Source organism: Leopardus geoffroyi, chromosome A3 (assembly GCF_018350155.1).
Source record: "Leopardus geoffroyi isolate Oge1 chromosome A3, O.geoffroyi_Oge1_pat1.0, whole genome shotgun sequence".
Classification (NCBI taxonomy): domain Eukaryota; kingdom Metazoa; phylum Chordata; class Mammalia; order Carnivora; family Felidae; genus Leopardus; species Leopardus geoffroyi.
Genome location: NC_059336.1, coordinates 59,004,625 through 59,028,867, shown reverse-complemented (window position 1 = coordinate 59,028,867; position 24,243 = coordinate 59,004,625). Strand labels below are relative to the sequence as shown.

The 24,243-nt window shown below is 43.1% G+C and overlaps 3 protein-coding genes across 17 annotated transcripts in view; 2 read left to right on the top strand and 1 right to left on the bottom strand.

Annotated features, from left to right (window-relative positions):
- The window catches only part of NPAS2 (neuronal PAS domain protein 2), a 159,830-nt gene extending 154,978 nt beyond the window's left edge, over positions 1–4,852 (top strand). For 6 of the 9 annotated variants that reach the window (XM_045445690.1, XM_045445689.1, XM_045445686.1 and 3 more), the window contains 2 exons: positions 1,364–1,544; positions 3,437–4,852. In XM_045445690.1, coding sequence (XP_045301646.1) covers positions 1,364–1,544; positions 3,437–3,607 — 352 coding nt within the window. In that variant the 3' untranslated portion in view covers positions 3,608–4,852. The remainder of the gene's footprint in view (positions 1–1,363; positions 1,545–3,436) is intronic. The other 3 variants (XM_045445693.1, XM_045445692.1, XM_045445691.1) reach the window with 2 other exon arrangements.
- Positions 4,853–9,079: 4,227 nt separating this feature from the next.
- On the top strand, positions 9,080–17,647 carry RPL31 (ribosomal protein L31). 2 transcript variants are annotated; one of them, XM_045445696.1, is made up of 5 exons: positions 9,080–9,182; positions 9,597–9,703; positions 15,695–15,820; positions 17,147–17,259; positions 17,584–17,647. In XM_045445696.1, the coding sequence occupies exons 2-5, from the start codon at positions 9,597–9,599 to the stop codon at positions 17,613–17,615; spliced, it is 378 nt and encodes a 125-aa protein (XP_045301652.1). In that variant the 5' UTR covers positions 9,080–9,182; the 3' UTR covers positions 17,616–17,647. The 2 variants fall into 2 exon arrangements, with proteins under 2 accessions (XP_045301652.1, XP_045301653.1); XM_045445697.1 differs by having other exon boundaries at positions 9,178–9,320.
- Positions 17,648–18,858: 1,211 nt separating this feature from the next.
- Positions 18,859–24,243, bottom strand: part of TBC1D8 (TBC1 domain family member 8) — a 112,137-nt gene continuing 106,752 nt past the window's right edge. For all 6 annotated transcript variants that reach the window (XM_045445682.1, XM_045445681.1, XM_045445679.1 and 3 more), the window contains 3 exons: positions 21,726–21,815; positions 21,246–21,343; positions 18,859–19,951 (listed from right to left, as the gene is read on the bottom strand). In XM_045445682.1, the coding sequence (XP_045301638.1) occupies positions 19,490–19,951; positions 21,246–21,343; positions 21,726–21,815 (650 nt within the window). In that variant the 3' untranslated portion in view covers positions 18,859–19,489. The remainder of the gene's footprint in view (positions 19,952–21,245; positions 21,344–21,725; positions 21,816–24,243) is intronic.

The window sequence follows — 24,243 nt, the reverse complement described above, 5'->3', positions numbered from 1 at the left end:
CCAGAACTCTGCCATTTTCCATCAACCCAATGATTGCCACCCTCCCCATATCCTCTACCGTCTCTTCCAGACATGACCTAATGCTCCACCTTGTTACAAATGACCTCATAGAAAGAAATCACATTTCCAGAATATATAATACAAAATGAACTTCTCTGTGGTGTCTTTAAACACCTGTTCCTGGTCTGTGCTCCTCCAGAGCTTTCCCTAAATGGCCTTCTTCTGACTCTTGTTCATGGACCATTATCATCAACACCTTTTCCTTTTCTAATTTTTTAAACTGTGGTAGAATATATATACAACATAAAATTCACCATTTTTACTGTCTTTAAGTGGACAGTTCAGTGGCATTCACCATCACCACCATCCATCTCCAGAACCTCTTCATCTTCCCAAACTAAAACTCTGAACCCCATTACACATTAGCTCCCCACTCCCTGTACCCTCCGTCCCCACTGGTCTACTTTCTGTCTCTTATGAATCTGACTCCTCTAGGAATCTCATCTAAGTGGAGTCACACAGTATTTGTCCTTTCGCAACTGGCTTACTTCCTTTAGTATTACTTCATGTGCTCTGGCTGTGTGAGAATTTACTTCTTTTTTGAAGCTGAATAATATTCCCTTATATTTATATACCACATTTTGCTTATCCATTCACCCATCGATGGCTACTAGGCTTGCTTCTACTCTTTGGCTATTGTGAATATTGTTGCTACAAACATGAGTGTACAAATATCTGCCTGAGTCCCGCCTTTCGTCTTCTCTTGGGTACATTTCCCGAAGTGACATTGCTGGACTGTGTGGTAATTCTAAGCTTCTTTGAGGAACTGCCGTCTTGTTCTCCAGAGTGGCTGCACCATTTTACATTTCTATCAGTGCACAAAGGTTGCAATTTCTCCATGTCCTCGTCATCACTTATTATTCTGGTGGGCTTTTTTTCCATAATAGCCATTATGATGGCTGTGAAGTGGTCTCTCATTTCGATTTTGATTTGTATTTCCCTAATGACTAAGGATGTTAAGCATTTCTTCTTGTGCTGATTGGCTATCCTTTTGGTATCCTTTTTAAGAGCAATGTTGTTCAAGCCCTTTGCCTATATTTTTAGTCAGGCTGTTTTGTTGTTGTTGAGTTGTAGGATTTTTTTTAATAACCTGGGCATCAGTCCTTCATTAGATATATGATTCGCAAATATTTTTCATTGGTGGCCTTCTCAATCCATGGATAACGTCCTTTGAGGCATCAAAGTTTTCAATTCTGATGAAGTCCAGTCTGAGTGTCCTTTTGTCGTTGCCTGTGCTGTTGGTGTCACATGAACACCTCTTTCTCAAAAGTCTGTTTTCTCCTTCCCACCTGTGACCCAACAGGTATCCGCAGAGCCAGGCCGTGTTTCAAAATGCAGACATGCACACCACCAGCAGCAGCACCTCGCCCCCCGTCCTGCTGATGGGACAGGCGGTGCCTCAGCCCAGCTTCCCCGCCGCCGCCTCCAGGCAGTCACCCCTGCAGCCCGCACAGGCCCCGCAGCAGGCACAGCACTTCCTGCAGGTGGGCACCGCCGCACTCACGCGTGAGGGCACAGGGCCCGGCTCCAAGGCAGAGGCCTGGCAGGCTTTCCCTCCCTTGCTTTCAGGGTGGTTCTAGTCCTCAGTTCCGAAATAAGCTCCACATAGATTTGCATTTGAATCTTTGCAGTCTATGAAGTTTATAATACTTAAAGTTTATAAAATCCGTGCATCTTTAGTATGAGAACTTAGACTCAGCCATTATGCCTCATAGATCCATATTTTTATTATAGTGTCCATATTTTTTTTTTTTGCTCTACTTTTAGAGCAAAAATCAGACACTGACTACTGTGTTTGTCAGACTTGTTAGTGTGTTTATACACAAAGTCTGATACAAATATAAAATTAAATCATGTTTAAAGATACATCAAACTTGCCTGATAAATACAATAATGTGGCATGAATTTGGGGCTTTCCAGGGAAATGTGGGGCACATTTACATGTGGTCACCACTTACTTCAAGCAAGTGCCAAACCCACTGGAGCCCGAGAGCCAGTAATTGGAGTTCAGATGGGACAGAAGTGTCTGCTTGGGCTCTGGCCTTCCCTCTGACATGCCCAGAGCACCTTCCTGCCCCAGCCCTGACCCTGTCCTGTGTACATCCTTCCTGGCCTCCAGCCCCCACCACAGGGCAGGGCATAGCTTTTCTGTCACTCTGCCTTCCGTGCTTGGGCACCTTCAAAGCCACAGGAGAGTGTGGTGACTGAGACATTTTAAGGATAGAGGGATAAAGATGAAAGGAGTCACCCTTGAAGGTCTTGAATACAATTTAATTCCAAAGATGCTAAACCATTTGTGATATACCTTTCAAAGTTCTCTGACCTCAAGCATAGTGGGAGCCAACTCTAGACTTCAGTGTGGCATGTCTTGTCATTTTGCAGGACCCAGAAGCCATTTTTGGATGGGTTCAGGTGAAGTGAGAAGACAGGGATGGTCTGGGCAGAGTTAGAGGCCTCCTGTGTCTTTCTTCAGCCTTGGCAACACACATGTTCACAGGCACCTGTAACTTCAAGATGTGGTGCTAAGAATACACAGAGCACTTGGGCCTGTTTGCTGCCCTCAGGGGCCTCAGGGTGCATTGTGGGGAGAGGGGATGTCACAGAGAGCTGTCAGATTCTGGGTTAGTGCCAGGTAAGAGCACTGTGCCTGGAGGCCTTCGTGGAGGAAGGACTCGAGGCTGGGGGGGGGGGAGGGGGGGGGCGGGGCGGCACCTGCTGCAGAGCCGAGGTGTGGATGGAGTGAAAAGACAGAAGGGACAGTGTTCCAACAAGAGAGACAGCCTGAGCAAAAGTGGAGGGGCAGGTGTGCCTGTGGTGTCCTGGGTTGTTTGGATGGGGGAGATTTCATAGACGAGAATAGTGGGAGATGGGGCTGACGGTTCCAAAGTTAGGGTTTGACCAGTTGAAGTTTCTGAGCTTCAAATGAGGATGTTCCCCAGTAGATGCTGGCGAATGGCAGTATTTGGAAGTAGTTACCGCATCAGGGACCATGGTGAAAAGTATGCCGACTGCACGTGTGTTTGGATTCTGCTCTGTCAGTTATCTGCATGTGGTCTCAGGTTCCAACATCCCAAAACATATAGGCCACATGTTCAGGAAACCATTCCCCAAAGCCTAGTCCCTGGCCCACTGGCCCAAAGGAACCCCTAGTGCTCGGCTTCCGAATTCACACCCACCTGGGGGAGCCTCAGGCTCCTTTCTTCCCCACCCACCCTACCCCCAAGGTCCTGCCACCACAAGATCCCGCCCGCCCCCCTCCCAGCCATGGAGGTGAGGCCTGTAGTCTGACCACACCGGCATTGCCGCCCCAGCATCTCAGCGGAGGAGTTGCCAAAGCACAGAGGCACCTCTGGAGCCCTTTGTCTCTTCTTCGCAGGTACAGGCACCGACCTCTTTGCACAGTGAGCAGCAGGACTCCCTACTTCTCTCCACCTACTCGCAACCGCCAGGGACCCTGGGCTACCCACCCCCACCCCAGCCCCCACGCCCACCCCGAAGGGTCAGCAGCCTGTCTGAGTCCTCGGGCCTCCAGCAGCCGCCGCGGTAGTGCCCTGGCACCTCAGTCGGGTCACAATCAGCTTTAACCAATGGACGGACAATGGGAGTGGCCACAGGAGTGGGGGAGAGGAGTTTTAAACCCTTGGCTTTCATGCACACTGCATACATTTCAGAACTCCTGGATGGTAACCTTCTCCGGAGCACAGCAGCTGGCATGTGACACATGATCAGAGTACTGGCCATGTTTCCCTTGCCTGTGTGTTTCTCGGGCACACTCTACAGCCATACTCAGATGGGAACCGAGTGCCCCCGCGTAAGTGTCGTTACTCAGTTGACTTAGCAGGTGGCACGGCTCGCTGCGTCCTCCTGAGAGAGCGCACTGGTCCCTCTAGCCGGCTGTGGTCTGTCCACGCTTGCTAGCTGGCCTTCACTCTCTTGACCCTCTTTTCTTTGCATTCGAGAAGCACTGGGTCAGAGATCTGTTGAAGAGAGAGAATAAAGAGATTATTTTTCATTATTTTTAAATGGTTGTTTTTGTTTTAATTTGCACAGCTGCACAGAGGAGATAACTTAGGCACTTTCAGGTTTTAAAAATAATAAGGTCTCATGACTTCATTTGGAGACCGCAGTAACAAAACCAGCCCACCAATCAGATGGCAGAGCTGGTCATTCTTCACCAGGCTGCAGACCCACACCCTCTGGCCTAAAACCTAATGGAAGGTTCTTCACCCCATGCCCGTTCTGGTGATTATTGTTTCCCCTAAATATAACACTGGACTGTTCCTGTTTACTTGGTTGATTGCAACTACAAAGGCCGACTCGAAGCAAAGCACAATCATGCAGCTGATGTTCCGGAATTCTGTCGGGAACTATGAGACTTTGGAGGAAGAGGTTCCACAAGCCAGACAGGCCTGTGGAGCCCCAGGTCCCCGAGGAGACCCCACCATGCACCGGCCCCTTGAGTCAGAATGCTGCATCTTTCTACAGATCTTTCATGATAAGACCGAGGATTGGATTCTCCTTTTCAAAATGCACTTTGCTTTTTTTGTATGTTTTGTTATGTTGAGATGTTTCTAAAGAAAAAGGTTTTATGTAATTAAAAGATGAAGTGTAGTGAACTGTACAGCTGTTGTAATAATGACCTATTTCTATATAAAATAAAATTGTATGGATTATGTGTAAATTATTTTGTATCTGAGACGCCAGTTCCTTTCCCAAATATAAAAATATAAAAGTTTTCCTGTGTTTTTCTGTGAGTGGAAATTTTGTAATAAATTAACGAATTTGTACAATTTCCTCTGGAGGCAGTTTCTGTCCCTTGGTATACATGCATGCATACATCTTTTCTTCATTAACATTTTTTTTTTTTAATTTCAAGACATTTCTAAGGATAATCGAAGATACCGAAAAGGTGAAAGCAAGCAATGAATAAATCAGGTTTTTTGAGCTGCAACATATGCACCAGCCCATCAGGCTCCTGACCTTCATAATTAAACGTTGTGCCAGAAAAAAAAACAACAACGGTATAAAGATGACAGCACAACAAACAGAAACAGCAAAAGCCCCTGGAAACGTCTCAGCCTTCTAGACATAGGGAATCTGTGGATCTGACAGAGACAATCTGCATCAAAGCAGTCGCAACTCATAATTAAACTCACCTGGGCTAGACTTCATGGGCTCCAACTGCCAACACTTAGATCTATCGGTGATGTGCATGGGGTTTGTGTGTCTGTGTGTGAGAGGTGTGTACACACGTTTTGTTGGTGGGGGGAGATATAACAGCAGCATCTAGGAGACTTCTGCCAACTACAGATATTCCCCCCCCCCCCCATGAGGCCTCATCACGCTGACATAAGGGTGCCCTGGCACACCATGACTGAGAATCACGGAGATGGCGCTGCTCAGCACAGCCCTTTCCGTAAACATTGGCCCAAGAGAACTAAGTTTCTTTCCTTGTTCCATTGCTATAGTTCTGTGCTTCTACCTGCCTCCCTGTGAAGTAGGGGTAGCTCCTCTGTTCCGTGGCAAGGATTACTTTTGGTTGGCACAAGAGGCTATGCAAATAAAGTCACCAAAAGAGTTTTATTGTTCACACAATTGCTGTATTCCCAAAAAAAGGTAAGTCTCAATGTTCTGCATGCTTTAGGATCGTTTACTACTCTTTAAAGGAATCAGAAGTGAACCCTCTTTCTAAAATGAGAAGTCTAGGGGTTGCCTGGCTGGCTCAGTCAGTGGAGCATGTGACTCTTGATCTCAGGGTCATGAGTTTGAGCTCCATGTTAGGCGTGGAGCCTACTTAATAATAAATAAAAGAAAAATGTAGAGGCTGCTTTTAAGGCAAACAGGCTCGAGCAATGGAATATATAGAAAGGGCGGACAGTGGCCCCATGGCTGAATACAGACAAGCCCGTCAAGTGACCCACCTCAAAATATCCATAGGCTGCAATTAACCAAAGGGCTACATACAACCAGGCTCAGTTACCAAAAAAGGGGTCATTCCATACCTCACCATACCTCCTCACCTTCCCTCTTTAAAAACAGCCCCCACCGTCTTGTTGCAGACAGCCTCTCTTTTGCTGTCCTGCTTGCAGCTCCCTTGTGGTGTATTCAGTAAACTTCTATCACCTTTCTGCCTTGGGTAAATTCTTTCACCGCCCACACTGCCAGCCCTGCATAATCCAATCAGGAAAGACACCACATTTAGACACCACAAAAAAGTCTGTATGAAACTAGATGAACTATTTGGCAATTGAACTGTTCTGTAAATTCGAAGGTTTATACATCTGATTTTTCTGTATTTGTGTTTTAATTGGCCGTCAGAATCCTAAATAAATCAAGATTTTTAATGGAAGCAGCATACTTATTGTACTAGGATTTTCAAGCTGGAAGCCATTGAAAGATGGCAGAGTACAAACCATGTTACTAATTTAATTTAGCATTGCTTAAATTTCATACATGTTCAGAATCTGGATAAACTCAGAAAACTTATTGTGCAACATTTCTTTAAACCCACATAACATCAAAAAAAAGCAAAAAAAAAAAATAAATAAACGCACATAACATCAGTGGAAGTTCAATCCCTAAGATTTTGATTCATTTAATTCCGCTCTTTAAAAGGTGGCTTTGTAACCCTGTCTTGTTTCCAGAAAAAATCATGACCTTTCTCTTCGGAAAACTGTAAAGCCTTGGCTTGTAAGAAGCGGTTGAAATGTAACTCTAGAATACGCAAGCTTTGGAATGCTACTACTGGACAGATCTTCCTTTAGTGCCTTCCTTCTGCACCACCACACCCCTTTCATCTTAACAATCTTTCAGTGGCTTTTCTTAGGAAATCCCATTGGACCTTCCTAAGCACAATCTACCCAAAAAGACCCTTCAGCATTTTAGGGTTTGTTGCCGCCTCGAGATTGGCATCTTCTTCCTTGCTGCCCCTACAGGGAAGCATTCGAATCCTGTCTCATTTTAAGGATTCCCTGGTAATCACTAAAAGTAAAAAGACATGGGAGAGAAACCCAGCTAACAACGTTCATCTTAAAGGTTTTGGTCTCTGGGAGGCCAGCAGTGACTGGCCTGACCCCTGAGGCTTGAGAGAGAAGAAGCTGGAAGAGCCTGCAGGGCTAAACTGAAACAGGAGAGCCCCCCCCAGCCAGGCTAATGATTATCAGTCCTTCAGACCAAATGGTTTTTATTATGTCTGTTCAACCTTGACTTAAAGCAGCACAGTTGACATCTGAGAGGGCCATTTCGTAGATTTCCACTGGTGGGGTCTATTTGCTTGAAATTTCACAACTTTAGAGATACAAGAAGATCCTACAATGTTTCAGAGAAAATAAAACAGATCACCAAGGAGGCCACATGACTTCTCAACAACCACTCTGAAAGAAGACAATGGAGAATACCTTCAAAACAGTGGGGAGAAGTTCTTTTCAACCTGAAATTCCATACAAGCCAAAACATTAATAAATTTGAGGGTTGAATAAAAACTTTCAGGTATGTGAGGGCTCAACAACTTTAGCTCCCATCCTCCCTGTCTTAAGAAGCCATTAAATGGTGTGCTCCTGTGAAGAAAGGGAGTTCATTTAGAATAAGGAAAGCACGGATCCATGGATCAAACTGACTGTCTTAGAATCCCCAGATTGGTGATACCCAGTTCCTAAGCCTCTGGGAAGCTCTAGAATCATCCCTCTGGGAATCTCCTCAGAGCTCCCTGTCGTCTCTCACATCATATCTAATCCACTTGTTCAGCTGGACTGCTTACTGCTTCCCCAGTTCCCCTGCCTTTTGATCCCCTTCCTCAGTCTGTCTTCTCTCCTAGCCTTTGTGCCCCAAGGGACAACACAGGAAGAAAGCAACCCAGCCCCATACTCAGTCCTTACTCTGTCCTCATCTGGCTCTTTCCCACTCCCCGTTGCTCCAGTAGTGAAACTTGCTAAAATCACGGATACTCTCCTGTTTGGAGAATCTAGTGGGTACATGTTTTTGCCTTCCTTAAACTCTAGCATTTAGAACGTGTTGACCACTTTGGCTTCCTTTAGACTTAGAACATGTTCAACTAAATCTTTTCCTACTGCTCCAATGACTCGTTCCTAATTTCTTCAGCCCCCATCTCTTAAATGTAGTGAGTCTACACCGGTTTTCTCTCTCCAAATCCTCTTGGTTTTACCTACTTGTATCTATAAAATCAGTCTGCTTCTTTCCAATCCCGCTGCAACTGCCTTAGTTCAGAACTCCTTACTTGTCTCTTATGTAAGTAACTTCTTCCTACTAGTTTCCTTGCTACTATCTTGCCCACCTGCTCCCAATCTATTCTTCACAATGTAACTGAATTAATTCTAAAACAAATCTGACCATGGCACTGCCCTCCTGATAACTTAAATGATGGATGCATTACTTGTAAAACTCTTGAGTAAGGCCCCACACTACCTCATCTCTCCGCCTAGAGTCTAGGAAGCCCTATTGCTTCAGACGGTTCACCTGCCACGCTCCACTTCTCTGCCGGTCTACCTCCTGCCCCTCCTTTCAGCGCAGCACTAGCTTCCCTGCTTTCTGCACCCCCGGCCCACCCATGCATCGAGCCGGACACGACACTCGGGTGGCTCCACAGTCCAGGACAGTAAGTAAGCACTCCCATTCAGGAGTGTCCTTGCTCGACGAGGGCGCCGCCAGGGCGGCAGCTGTCTCGATTTCAACGGTACCGCCAGCCAGGCACGGCGCCACACTCAGGTTCATCAAACGTCGGCCGAATCAACGAGAGAATGGTAAAAACAAATTAGAGTCTTTTTTTTCCCGCCCCAGGTCCCATCCAGCTGTGGGCCTGGGCTTTATTTCCTCTGAAGATTTAGGGGCAGAGGCGAGAGACCCTGCCGCACCTCCACAGCGCGGTGGAGGCAACTAGGCTACTAGAAGGCAGACACCGAGAGCGTGCGGCAGGAACGCGCAGTCTCGGCCCTCCCCGGCTCCGCCCCCAAAGTGTGCTTGCTTTTCTACGGACGCGCGCCGCTTACGTCGCAGCCTCGCCTCCCTCTTCCACCCACCTCCAGGCGACCCGGAAGTTGTACGTGTGACGCTGCTTTCCCTCTCCCACAATACCTCGCGGTCTTCCTTTCCAACTCGGGCCTGGCAGGGTGAGTGTGGGTGCTGGGTCTCGGCTTCGATAATCTGCTTCCATCCTCGCTGGGGATTGTGCTGACCGGGACCGCGAGATTTCTTCTAAGCCGGTCCAGGACTCCGCTTTTCTCGGGGACGCGAACCCGCGCTGTTTAGTGGGTTTCCGTAGCCTGGGAAGGAGAGTGGCCAGGCTTACGGGAGCCGAGCCTGCAGGGGTTTCTGGGGCTCCGGGAGCATCTGAGGGGCACGGCGCTTTGGCCGCGGGGAAGCCGACTTGGCTTTGCCAATACCTGGGGTTTCGGGCTTGCCACGACCTTTTGCACCGGCAGCGCCCTGAGGGTGGCAGCGTGAGGCCGGGCTCGGGAGGGAGGGAGGACTTGGGTTTGTGCTGGTCCCATTCTGGTCTGAACTTCCTTGTCGCTTGGGTTTAGATGGCTCCCGCAAAGAAGGGTGGCGAGAAGAAGAAGGGCCGTTCTGCCATCAACGAGGTAGTGACCAGAGAATACACCATCAACATTCACAAGCGCATCCATGGAGTGTGAGTATGTCTGCAGTCGGCCCGATGCCTTGCTGGTTGGGGGCTTCTGAACTCACGCGTCTGGCTGTCACTCTGAGGTCTGTCTAGTTAAAAGCTAAAAATTCGGATCTCTGTTCCATGTCCCCTGTTTAAGGTTTATAGGGTTTAAAGCGTAATCCTCGGAGGTTCGTGATTGGAAACACAAGATTGAATTGTAGTTTCTGGGAGAACCAGTTGAGGGAACTTGGTGATGATAAAATGATTTCACTGGGTGCTTTGTAACTGAATAAACCTGGGCAGGCTAAAGGGTAAAAGATGCATATAGGAAGGCAAACTTTTAAATGTCTCTAGACCCCCGTAAAGCTAAGCAATTAACTGGAAAAGGAGTATTCAATCCAGGATGTGGACATTTAGAGGGGATTCTTTTAGTTCCTGACACAAATATGTATTAACTAATCCTGGTTGAGTTGTAATACCAGAAATGAGACTGTTAGACAAGAAAAGAATGTGTCAATAGAGTATTAGGGCAATATGTGTGCACAGGACACATGGCTGTTGTGGATTTGTGATGTACAAGAATATTGAGAATGATTCTGATTGTTGTAGTTCTTGGGACTTTTTGTCTGTATGGTTTTAAGTTCTTAAGTTTACTGCTAAGAGTGGAGACCCAATCCCTTATTGAATACTGTTATTTGGAGTATTTTTTTGAAGATACGATATTTGTTAATTTTAAAACATCCACAAACAAGCACATTCCCCCCCCCCCCCCCCCCCCGCCCCACTAGTATGTATGCATATTTTCTATTTGGCTTAATCCTATCCTTGTAAGGAGAGACAAAGTAACCTTAAATTGGGAAAAAAAAAAAAAAAAAGAATTATTTTGGTTCAGTATCCATAGCCCCAGTTTGCAAAAACTTTTCAAGTAGTTCTGCCAAGGTTTAACCAGATATGATCCTTAAGGCTCAACTTGGACTTACAGTAAATAATTTTTCCTGAATTCTAAAGTTCACAAAATGTTTCTACAGGCAAAAGACACCAAAAGCAAATAAAGAAATGAGAAGGTGATTGATCCTAGGTTCAGGCATTGAAGTGATTTTCACACTGATGTTTAAATATAGATAACACTGAGGCTTGCCTGGGTGGCTTGGTCGGTCAAGCATCTGACTTCAGCTCTGGTCATGATCTTGCGGTTCATGAGCTTTCAGGGAGCTTGAGCCCTGCATCAGGCTCCTTGCTGACAGCTCAGAGCCTGGAGCCTGCTTCGGATTCTGTCTCCCTCTCTCTCTGCCCCTCCTTTGCTTATGCTCTGTCTCTCAAAAACACACTCACACAAAAATTAGAAATAACATTGATATGGGACACCTGGGTGGCTCAATCTCATGGTTTGAGTTCGAGCCCCAGATGGGACTCTGCTGACAGTTCAGAGCCTGGAGCCTGCTTCCGAGTCTCTGTCTCTGTCTGTGTGCCTCTCTCTCGCTCTCTCCCCCTCCCCCTCCCCCGCTCACACTTTCTCAAAAACAAATGAACATTAAAAAAAGTATTTTAGAAATAACGTTGATACAAGCTGGAAAATTTCTTGGCTTTTAAGTATTATCTGCTTTCCATTCTGTAGAGTCTGTTGGCAGTATTTCTCAGTAAAAATAAAACAACATTCTAATGTGTGTGGAGCCTGTTAATGCCTAAACATTAATTTTGATTGGCATGTTAGCTATAGCAATCTAGCTAAACACCTGGTCAGATTAAAAGTAGAGTTCCAAAATCAAGACCAAATTTTAATTGGACCGCCTATAAACTTCTACATTGGAGTCCCTTCGCCTCCTGAATGTCCTGCTCTTTTGAGGTCATTCTAAAGTTTCAGTATTAAGCTCCTCAGAGCAATAGAGCAAAGTGGTAGCTAAATTCTTGGGGCAAAGGACACATGGCTGTTGTGGACTTGTGACATACAAGAATATTGAGAATGATTTTGAATGTTCTAGTTCTTGGGATTTTTTTTGTCTGTATGGTTTTTACAGTCTGTGCCTTTTGGAAAAACCAACACCTTGTTAACTGGTTTAAGGCAAAGACCCGTACAAATTCTGGTCCCCTTAACCATTCTCTAAAATGGTGGAGTATGACTGACAACCTAGAAACCAGAAACCTGGAGCCATTTTGGCTGAAAGTTGTGGACCAGGGCATGAGAAAAGGTGGCTGTAAGGAGATTTGCATTGTTGGTGAAGAGCTTTTGGGAAAGCCTAAGTGTGTGCAGAAACAAGACCGGAACGTGTGTGTTGTAATATCGACTTCAAACTATCTGTAAATAGAAGTGAGGTCCCAAACAGACATTCTGTCCCCAAAGCCTCTTCGGCTAGAGAATTCAATAGTAATTGGTCCAGAGAAAAGTAGTGAGTCCTAGTCAAATTGATAGCCCTGCTTCCCATGTCCTAATTTTATAGGTATGTATATACGTCTTTATTCAGTAAGAAGCGCGGTACTCTGGGGTATACCTACAAAATTCTCCTTGACCATTCTTCCAGTCCTCCTCTGCCTGCACACAGGAACATCAGCACCAGAATCTTAATTCAGAGGACTACCTAATGCCAGAGTCCTACTAAGTCATTTTAACAGGTTTCTTTGAGAAATTGACTTAGTGTGGTTCTTAGAAGATCAGCACAGAGGCCAGATTCCCCTAATACAGTGATCAGACATCAAAGTTCATGTTTCTCTCTCCCTTTTTAAAGTCACCTTTAATCTTAGATACTTTAAACGCACAAACTAATAGTAAACACATTCATGTAAGAAATGTCATATCACTATTCTTTGGATAGATCTTGAAATAACAGTGGACTTGCAAGGTGATGAGATAATAGTTGGGGTGGGGTACTTGTTCAGTCTTCCTTTGAAATGCTTAGAAATCTTTTTTTTTCTCCTGCAAGGTCTTCTCAGAAAATGCAGGCAGTGCAGAAGTAAATGACCAAAACTACAAATCTGTCCTCGTAGGATACCAGCACTTTAGTTGCAGGAAGATGTCCTCTCAGTTCATGAGGAGCATCCAGATCAGAACCAAAGTGACTCTCAGTGCTGGTGTTCCATTCAAAGCAGATCAGCCTCCGAATCGTCTGATGGTGGAGATCCTGATACCGGCTGTAATGCTATACTGGGAGCACACAAGTCAGTAGAGGCCAGAGAAGGAATTTGAAGAGTCTGAGAGATTTTTGTTCTTTTTCCTTATTAGGCTGGAATTCTGAACCACACCTTCCAAGGCTCTTAATTGAGGGAGATGATTATACTTTAGTTGAGGCCAACAGACCTGTCTTGGAGTATTCCTTTATTGTTTGCCTGAAGTAGGCTCTTTCACTGTAATGTGATGTGGTCACATTAATATTAAAAATGCCTGATGGAGAAGTATGTTTGGTTTAACAAGTGGAATATAGTACTACTTGGTTTTTTCATCTACTGTAACTCTGGATGCCTGGGATAGTCACCATTCCGTAATTAATAACGGGAGCCATCACAGAAAGATTGTGCATAAGTGGGATTATTGCCACACCTACATTTCTCCTGTATTCCACGGTGCCATTGGGGCAATCTCTGAGACTTGTTGAAGGCACTGGGGTTTTTTGTTGCTTTTTAATTTTTTTTTTTTTCCAACATTCATTTTTGAGAAAGAGCAGAGTGTGAGTGGGGGAGGGGCAGAGAGAGAGGGAGACACAGAATCTGAAGCAGGCTCCAGGCTCTGAGCTGTCAGCACAGAGCCTGATGTGGGGCTCAAACTCAAACCTTGAGATGACCTGAGCCAGTCAGACACTTAACCAACTGAGCCACCCAAGTGCCCTGAAATCCAGTGCCTTTTTGTATTGATGCTTCTTGGGAATAACCACATTTCCTTCCCCTCACCCCTTTATTTGGGACATTCATACATTTGTTTGGGAGAATATCAAGCACTTGACTATATTAGGCACAGTCCTGGGCTCTGCAGATTCATTGGGAAAGCAAAGACCCTGTCCTTCTAGTTTACTTTAGTAAGAGATTAAGATTCAGAATGGAAAAAAGCGCCCGGTGAAAAGTCAGTCATCTGTGAAAGTGCGTGCTGTTTTAAAGGCCACACAGATGATGGAACATTTGAGAAGTGTAGGTGTGAAACAAGTTCTTCAGGCAATTTATGCTTTGTTCTAAAACCCCCAAGTGAAGACCTGAATCCTTGTTCATTTCTCAGTGCCTGCTTGATAAGTAACAATTGACAGTTCATTGTTCATTCTTGACAGTTCATTGTTCATTCTTCTGTGGGAATGCTTTATTATTTTTTTACATCCAAAGATTCCACAGTCTTGTTCTTTTCTTATTTCTCCTCTAGCTGCTAACCTTGTGGTACCTCCTCACATCCTCTTAATCCTCCTTTCATCATCCTCTTAATGTTGAAGAGCCCCAGGACTCTGTCTTCTATCTCTATCTATGCTGGGTAATAGTAACTGGTCTCAGGGCCACATATATCCAATTACTATTGGCTTGGGTATTTATTCACATGTCCCAAACCAAGCTCCTAGCGTTTATCTTCACGCCTAACTTTCCCATTCCTCTCGAAGCTTTTCCCCCTTTCAGTCATTGTCAGGTGAGCATGTCCTGTTGGTCCTGCCTGCCACATTTGGACCAGTTGCCCTGGTCCCACCACCATTTCTCTCACTTAAATGGTTACAGTTAGCCTTGCTCAGATTCCACATGAGTTGGCCACTTACTTTCTTAATCATACCAGTAGCTGGGTGGGTGGGTGTGTGTTTGTGTGATTTGCTTTTTTTTTCCTTCTACCTGAATGCTTTTCTCACAGATACCTAAATTGCTGTTCTCATGATCTGCAGATCTAGACTCTAGTATCTTCTTGGCCATCTTATTTAAACCTGCATTCCCTTTCCCTAATGTTCCCTCTTTTTTCCCTGGTTTATTTTTTCTCTGTGGTACTTGATCCCATCTCTTTTACTCCATACTTCACCTACATATAGCAGTTGTACCTACTGCTGTTATTTCAGGCACCTTTTATTTCTAGATGGTCAGGTGTTTACATGAATGAACTGAACTTGCTTGATGGGTTCTAGAAATAGCAAGGAAGCTAAGTGAGGGTGGAGCAAAGGGAGCAGGGGAGATGGTAAGAGGCACAGGGGTCATCTTTTGTAAGTATGGAAAATCACTGAAGGTTTTAGAGCAGAATTAAGTCAATCTACCATGCTCTGTATGTTATATTGGATTTCATCAAATTCACTTCCATCTAACAAGTGAAGCGCCTATTAATGCGCCAGGGCCTGCATTGGGTTATAGAGGTGAATGGTTGACATGGCCCCTTCTCTGAGCTTCAGTCGTAGGTGGTGGGGCACCTTTTTAGACTTGGGTCTCTGCTCCCGTTTGAAATGGCCTTCACTTGTCCAAATGCTTGGCCATTTCAGTGTGTAGTAAAGTTTTGCTTTTTCAACACTTTTTTATTTAAAAGCATGAAATTCAGATGAATTTGTGTGTCCTCATATAAATAACAGGTTAATAATATCTAACTCCGTTGAAACAGACATGAGTTAATGACCATGCCTGACACATGCTAAGAGCTCCAAGAATTGACTGTGGTTTTCATATCTCTAGAGAGGAAATGTTTAGTTTCCAAAAACATGCCATGTCTTAAGATATGACAAATAATGTATACTTTGATCTGAGAACACTTTTAGTTTTATAATCCATGTATTTTATGTTCCAAGTATATCCTGTTCTTTGATTTTGCTGGGCAGATGGTATTAGAGCATAGGGTGTTTTGTCAGGAAAGAATTGTGTGTGTGTTAGCATTTCTTAGGATCATATGCAGAGCTCTTATCCCACATCATTGAAAGTAGATTGTGCATTTTCTGTTTCCCATGTAGAACACTAGTTTTTGGGCATTGCACACTGGGGGGAAAGAGGATTATTGCCTTAAGGCTTTGGTTTAGATTTGTTTCGTGAAAACGGGACATCATATGTTACATATTTCATTTAATTTTCTACTTATCTATTTTCTTTGAATCTCAGGGGTTTCAAGAAGCGTGCTCCTCGGGCACTCAAAGAGATCCGGAAATTTGCTATGAAGGAGATGGGAACCCCAGATGTGCGCATCGACACCAGGCTCAACAAAGCTGTCTGGGCCAAAGGAATAAGGTGCTACAGTTATCTATGTTGTAAGATGAACTTTTACAATTACACTAGCTTAACCAACTCTGCACAGTCTATGTAAGTTCAGTGGAAGTATTTCCTTAAAATGTGATGATGACTCAAAGGGTGGGGTGACATCTGCAAGGAAGTCCTTTGATGTGGTATTTGAACTGAGACCTAGATGATGAAAGCCAGCAGTGTTGGGGTCAAGTAAGAACATTGCACAAAGAGCACACTTGGTGTGAGCTGGAACAGGTTGGTGAAGATGGGAGTACAGATGGTGAAGTGACTTGAACAGTGAGTGAAGATGGAGAGTTAGGAAGGGAACAGACTATGTGACATTTTGTTGTTCATGGCAAAGAGTTTGGTTCTACTAGACATAATGGGAAACCTATGGTACAGTGGTTTTCAGCAGTAGGCAGTTCTGGTGTCACTACTAGAGGTTGCCACAGGTCAAGGGCTCTGCTAAATATTCCACAGTGCACAAGGCAGCACCCCCACAATTATCCAGCCCAGTTGTCAATAGTGCCAAGCCCTCCTTATAAGCAGGACAGTGGTTTTTGCTGTGGAGGATGATATAAGGTGCTGGAGTAGACCAGCTAAAGGGAATGGTGCTGGTGTGGATCTAGGTGATTATCAAGACTGGAGCAGGGGGAGGGAGCTGTCTGCATCTGGTGTTAGGGGAATGACAGAGGGACCTGAGATTCAGCCCTGCAGTTGCTGTCGTTGAGCATTCTGGTAGAGAAGATACGTCTAATAAAGGAGTGTCCAAAGAGGTTCATTGAGATGATGGGGGGAGGGGAGCACAAAAGCCAAGAAGAGTCCTGAGGTTTGGATTGCTTCAGAATGCTTCATGTCCTCAGACCAGTAAAAGGAGATAGTCTGCTGTAATGCTGCTAAGGTTGGGTGAGAGGAGAGGGTTGTGTGCATAAGGTAGGGAAACTGAACAGTCACTAGTCTTCTGTGTTGAATGTGTCCATCAGTGTTTGGTGTTTCTCTAAATTTACATTGAACATAGACAAATCCTATAATAATTAAGATTTGGGTGTTGGTAAGAGGGAAAAGACCTAGCATGTTTGGATCCATGTTTTAGCGTAGGTTGAGTGTCAGTGGTTGCTGCCTGCTGAGACGGATGTACATCCTGAGACCATAGCATTTAATGTCCACCTTGTGGGTATTTCTTTTCCAGGGAACTGCTGTCTACTTGTAGTGCCTGATCAGATTCAGATAAAGGATAGAACACAGATGAGGGGATAGGAGGTGTTAGTACCAGTGGCAGTTATTTTCTTGATAGGAGGCATTGACTTAGCAGCATGTTTATATCTTTATTAGGAATGTTCCATACCGTATCCGTGTGCGGCTGTCCAGAAAACGTAACGAGGATGAGGATTCACCAAACAAGCTCTATACATTGGTTACCTATGTACCTGTCACCACTTTTAAAAGTAAGTTGAAATCCCATAAAGCTGCTGGAATTAGAAAGGCAGCCTTAGCCCTTTTAGAACCTGAATTCATCTGTCCCAACAGATACTTAATTATGCACCTATGTGCCCTGCATCCTTCTTATAGGGAAATGGGTAACGGGCATAATAGTCACTGTAAACCTTTGTGTCATGGTGTGGGAAATTGCAGGAAGATACAAAACAGGTCCATAGCTGGGTTGTAAAAAGGTCATGTAATACTGGCCTCCACTCTTCAAGAGAAGGTTTTGGAATGTTAAAGTGTGAGGTGTGAGGATGGAAATTGACTGACTCTCACTTCTTTTGCAGATCTACAGACTGTTAATGTGGATGAGAACTAATTGCTGATTGTCAAATAAAGGTATAAAACTGCCTTTCTGTTTGGTTTTCCCTTTCTAGTTGCCATGTACAGTTGACTCTTGAACAGTGTGGAGTTAGGGGTGCCAGTTCCCACAGTCAAGTACCCTAAACTTAATAGACTTACCAATGAAGTAAGCTAGAAAGAAAAATGTTGAACTAAATCAAGAGAAAATAAATTTACAGTGCTCTGTCAAAAAAAAAAAAAAAAAAAGTCCACATGTAGGGGTGCTGGGTGGCTTAGTAGGTTAAGTGTCTGACTTCATCTCAGGTCATGATCTCGCGGTTTGGTGGGTTCAAGTCCTGCATCGGGCTCTGTGCTGTGTTTCCCTCTCTCTCTCTCTCTCTCTGCCCCTCCCCCCTCATACTCAAAAATAAACATTAAAAGAAGAAATCCACATATAAATGGACCTATGCTGTTCAAGAGTCAACTGAAATATCTTTATGCAGTTGCCAATTACATAGGATTGCTTGGAGAGCTTTTCCTATAGGGTATGCCTGTGCCCCTTCTCCCCAACACCTGGGGTCTGAGTATCTGGGTAGAGTAGAGCCTAAGCAGGTTTTAAAAGTGATTCTGAAGTGCATCGTGCCTGGGAAAACCTTTTTAGGTTATCTGGGACATTGGGGGTATACGTAATTCTAGGAAAGATTTTTCTAGAGACTGCCATGTAGAACTCAATCGCCATTGGCCACTTTACATATTTTAACATCTTTAAATGATGGAAATATCTTAAGACATTATATTTGATAGCTTCTTGAACTATTTTTTAATATAATTAAGCTGTTTGTATTGAGTATACCTTCAAAAGGTATAGAATAGTAATTGATTTTTGATGGATTAAGCCAGATTAAGGCTTTTATATACAGATCATGTTATATGTACAGCTCACTTGTTTGTAATGGCCCCCTGAAGTATTTTTAATCCCCATTTATGTGGAACCAAAGCTCAGAGGTAAAGTTTACGGTTACAATAATAAAATCCACTAAATTCAGCCTGAAAGCATTGTGTTGGAGGGATTATATTTCATCAGTGTTTACACCCCTGGTATTATCAAATGCTGTTGTAAATTGGTGCTTCATTTTTGAGCCCCAGGGGTGATGGTACTATACGTAACCACTGTGGGGAGTTGAACACTTACACTATCACTATTTACTGAGAACACAGACTGGGTGGGGATAATGGTGGAGATACCTCTAGACACAAATAAGTTATAAACAAGGACCAAGTCAATACAAAAGTTTCTTATTAAAAAACTTAGAGGCCAACATTGAAAGCATGGTTTGTACACAACATTTTTGGAAGGACAGAGTACAACCAAATATATTAAAATGGTTTCAATTACCAGCATTGAAACAAAATTAGTGCAAAAGAAAGCCAAATACAATTGCACAGATAGTGGCTCTTGGATCTTGAAAGTGAACTTGATTTGTAACCTCTCCCATTATCCAAGTGAAGAATGAGAGCTTGGGCTTTTGTCTCTGGTTTAGTACGATACATTCAACTCTTCTGTTGCATCTGAGAACGAAATCATACTAGCATCACAGCAGAAGTGCCCATTTCAGCCAATCTGATGAAAGTGAAACAGCAAGTCACAGCATCAAGGGAACTAATGTATGGATTCCCTATAGCACTGATGGGATCCAACTCATAATTCTCTTAAAGAATAAATAGAAATGCTTGAGGGTTGCATCAGTTCCCCTGGCCACAGTTGTGGCTGTCCGGTTGCTCATCCAGATACCCAGCTTGCAAAATACGCTCAAAATGAATTAGGCTGAAACGAAGATTGAGGGGTTGACCCCTACAAAACAGGTCCAAGGCTTTGGTATGGCTGACTCCTCTCAGTAAACTGCTATCTTGCTACACGTTATTCAGCTTGAGTTCAGTCTGTGATTGGCGGCTCATTTCAAAAGTTTTGAGACTGTACTGATTGATCTTGGCGTTTTCAAGTTTCGATTTAATGTCCAGTGGCTTTTCAAAAAAGTTTACTAATGACTGTTCAGTCAGAAGTGAAGCTAAAATATGTTCAAGGGAGACAGTCCAGTCCCCTTCTACCTCTTCAGTAAATGTCTGGGAGTCCTGGGGAATCTTCCCAGCGTTGTTGTCTGCAAAAACCGAGTCCTGGTCTGGAGAAAGAGCTGAAGCCCGCAGCTCCTCCCCACCTTCCTGGGAGCAGCTTCCAGAGCTGCTGCTTCTCTGCCCCACTTCCCCAATCTGCAGCAGCAGAGTGGTTACTGTGGCAATGGCTTGATACAACTCGTTTTCTTCTGGATCTTCATGGAACATACTGTACAAAGTTTTACAGAACTGGATAAATTCTCTCTGGAATTAAAAAATACACAGCAACATAACCAGGATAGAAATATAATGTATATATTTTTTAACTTAAAAGTTCTTAGAGAAAACCACATAGCAGTCTTTGAAGCAAATAAGATAGTTTGCCTTTCTACTCAGAAAGTACTACCAGTGACTCCAGGGAATTTGACCACAAAAATGTGTTGTCTATACAGTAACTATTAAGAAAAAATCTGTGCATTCCAGAGGACATGTGCACCCTTTAATCCCAATCAACTTGTAGAAATGGATCCAAAAGCTATAGAGATTTGTTTATAATGATGTTTAAATCTAGGATTTACAACAGAGAAAAAGTTGGAGACTGCTTAAATGTTATGACTAAACAAAATAATGGCTTATTCATCTGATAGGATACCAGGCAGGAACTTAACAGATGTGAAATGAAGTAAAACAGTGATGCCTGATGCTTTTTCAAAGTATATACACATTGCTGCTCAAATGGAGAATCTAATGTGATGAAAGGCACTTCTAGTGGGATTTAGCTATACATTTACTCTAGTAATAGGAACATGGTTGAGACCTAACAATTTGGGAGAGGGGCACCTGGGTGGCTCAGTCAGTTAAGCATCCGACTCTTGATTTCATCTAAGGTCATGATTTCATGGTTTGTGAGAGCCCCACATCAGAGCCTGCTTGGGATCCTTTCTCCTCTGCTCCCCTGCTCACTCTCAAAATTTTTAAAAATAATTTGGGAGAGCTATTCATGATTTTGAAGTAAATGAAAGCAAGGTATTAAAACAGCCTACTTTTGTTTATAGTTAAAAGTTGACATCCTGTATATCAGAATGTTAGTACCGGTAGCTCTGGGTGATGGGATTTAACTGGCTTTTTAAAAAGTGAGGTAGAGTTGACCTACAGCATTGAAATGTGACTATATCCAAGAGAGAGAATGAAAATTTGAAAGCAACTCCCCAACAGAGTAGAGCAACCCTTCTGAAGTATTCCAGGATATATGAATGCCATGTGTTCTGTGGTCAAAAGAGACCAAGAAACACTGCATGCTGAATTCCTTCTTGAAGGCTCACAGTCCACATTAGCACCAAAAAGACTGATAATCCTATAATAAAGGAACATTTCCAACTTGAAGCCTACATTTCCCAAACTTTGGGAGGAATCCTTTAAACATTTCCCTTTTAGTCACCAGTGTTCAGCTCTGATCCTTTGATTATGGTTTTGGAAGTAGGCCCCAGCTCAACTTTCAAGCTTACCTCTGAACAAACTGGCAAAGTGGTTAATTCTCTGCATAGAATAAGGTTCATACCTGGCTCATTTTGGGCAACTCTTTCTCAGTTTTATCTTTTTCTTTGGCTAAATCTTTAATCATCTGCTTCAGCTGTTTCTGATAATCAATTGCATCACCTTGAGACACAGAAAATACAATATATATTTTAAAACTCAGTGAAAGCAAAAAGGAACATGTAGAATGGGGCAGTGAGGGCAGAATTCCACTAAGCATACACAAACTGAAAACAGATTAGAGAGTCTGTTCTACAACTGACCATGAATGGAGTGTGGTAGCTGCCCCTCAAACCTTAGGCAAGAGGAATAAACGTGGTGGTTGGGCCGAGGGGCAGTCCCTCAATACACTGCCACTTGAAAGGTTTCTGGCTTCTGAAAGCAGTGGGCTGTTGTTTCACAGTATGAAGGGACTAGGTAAGTCCACTTCTAAGAAGAGCTATGAAGTTTCTTCTAACAATTGCAGTGTGTGCCTGCAGGGGAATTAATGAAAAGAAGTACATACCATTTGACTTCCCAAAAACCAGCGGTCTTGACGTCGACAACAGAGGATTCTTTAATGGGGACTGGCTGTCTCGATCATTTTCAGTGAGTGCTTAAAACAAAAAAAAATAACGTTGAACAAATTACTGCATGTTAAGCAAAACTGGCCATAATTCAGCTTTTTATGTAATTAAGAACTAAAGGCTAAGCCAATAGCAACCCCTCCCCACCCCCGCACCCTATGGGCTGCAGTCTTTGCAGGGACTCTGAACTCACTTGTACACCAAGCACTGTCTGGATACACAGAGTAAAGAAAACAACAGACCACATAAAGCCTTTTTCTGGATTTACGTAGACAAGATTTTAATTAATGAAATACAAATTCATAGGACATTGCTGATACTGCCCTGGAAAAATGTATGTAGTAAAATCCTATTTTCTAAAACTCAAAATATATGTACGTATATACATACACAGAAATTCTAGAAATACACAAATTTCTGGATGGTGGGATTAGCATTTTAAACTTTATGGCATCTGTTTTCATAGTGAGCATATACTAAGTTTCTAACAAAAACTGAAAAATTGCTGAATACAAAGCATTTTATCATTGCAAGTTTTCTTGAAATACACAAAAATACTCCTACCAGAATCATTATACTACTGAAAATAGGAAATGGCACAGCCATTTTGAAAAACCATCTGGCAGTTCATCAAAAAGGTGAACACAGAACTACCATTTGACCCAGAAATTCTACCCTTATGTATATACCAAAGAGAAATGAAAACCTACCCACTTAGAAACTTGTACACAAGTTATAGGAGCATTGTTCACAAGAGCCAAGAAGTGGCAATAAACCCAGGTGTTCAATTAATGAGGAGATTAGGACATAATTATCAAATGGAGTATCAAATTCAGTCATGAATAAACAGAGACAGGCTATAACATGGATGAACCTTGAAAACTGAGTAAAAGCCACACAAAACGGCAAATTGCATTATTCCCATTTATAGGAAATACCTAAAACAGGATTCTATAAAGACAAAGCAAAGCAAAATGGATGGGCTGGGAGCAACAGCGAGAGTATGGTCCTTTTTAGGGTGATGAAAATACCTAAATTGGGATGATGGTTGTTTAAAGATACTAAAAAACGGGTTTTGTAACATTAAATGAATGCACTATATGGTATGGGAACCACAGATCAAAAAGCTCTTATAAAAAACAATTCTAGGGGCACTTGGGTGGCTCAGTGGGTTAAGCCTCTGACTTAATTTCAGCCCAGGTCATGATCTCAAGTTTGTGAGATTGAGCCCCGCATCCGGCTCTGTGCTGACAGCACAGAGCCTACTTGGGATTCTCATTCTCTCTCTCTCTCTCCTTTCTGCCTCTCCCGCATCTAAGTGCACTCACTCTCTCAAAATAAATAAAAAAATTATAAAGAATGAATGGACACAGCAGGATCCTTATATTTACTAGTAAGCCACTCACTGAGAATAAAGGGCAAAATTCAGTTGTAATCCAACAAATATCCCCAAGATGGCACCAAAGCCTTGATAAGGTACTCTCCTTCCTACTTGGGAGACATGTTTCTGGGGTTTGGGGGGTGGGAATTGTTTGGGGTTGTTTTAGGTTTGGGGGTTTTATTATAACAGATGTTAAGTCATTTTTCCAGGCTTGCCCAAAAATTCTACACAGTGGCACATGCGAGCATCCACTCACTGAATAGGAGGAAAATCATAAAACCTGGATGGTACTTAGGGCAGTCATGATGGAAACAGATTTTTTTAGGTAATAGCTGCTAGAAGATGTCAAGAGGATATTGGGTCTCTAAGAGGTGAAATGTGTACACAAGTCACTAAAAAAATGCTCTAACAGAAGAATAATACACACAAATATTATGAGAGCATAGAGAGGAATGGTTAATTCAAGAGGGCGAGTGTCTAGAAAGGAGACAGGTAAAGAATCAATGAAAAAACTCATTGTTACCTATGCTCCGAAGTACACAATGCATTAAGGGAAAGTAGTAAAGGTTGTTTACAATCTTTAAATGTACTTTCCACCTTCTTAAATGAGGTATCTGAACTTTCATAAATGTTTCATAAACATTTTTACATTCTGATGTGTAACTTGTAATTCAAGACTATAAATAAAATGAGACATTTCTATTAAAGTTTTCATTGTGTCTCGCTTCAAGTATAGCACAAGTTAAAATATCTTGAAGGATTTACATTTGCAGTCTATCTCAAACTTTTATCTTAATGTGGTAGATACCTTCATGACTTCAATAAATGCCACCAGCAGGAAAGTCTGTTCTCTGGCTTCAAGGACTTCATTGTCATCACCACTGCTATCTTTGTCACTTTCTAAATGGGATTCTTGTGGAGGAGAAAAGCTAGTTCTATTGTATCTTAGCTCTGGTGGAAGAGTACATACACTGCTTTCAATACAGTTTGGTTTTCAGATGCAGTTGAGACACTACAGTCATCAAAATAATACCATTCTCATATTTTTTCTTGCAAAAACAGAATAGTGCCTTCCT

What these genes read in the sequence shown, in the direction of transcription:
- RPL31 (XM_045445696.1), top strand. Translation starts at nt 9,597, where the DNA reads ATGGCTCCCGCAAAGAAGGGTGGCGAGAAGAAGAAGGGCCGTTCTGCC. An exon ending in CACAAGCGCATCCATGGAGT is followed by an intron (nt 9,704 to 15,694) that starts GTGAGTATGTCT and finishes TTTGAATCTCAG; the next exon opens with GGGTTTCAAGAAGCGTGCTC. An exon ending in ACCTGTCACCACTTTTAAAA is followed by an intron (nt 17,260 to 17,583) that starts GTAAGTTGAAAT and finishes CTTCTTTTGCAG; the next exon opens with ATCTACAGACTGTTAATGTG.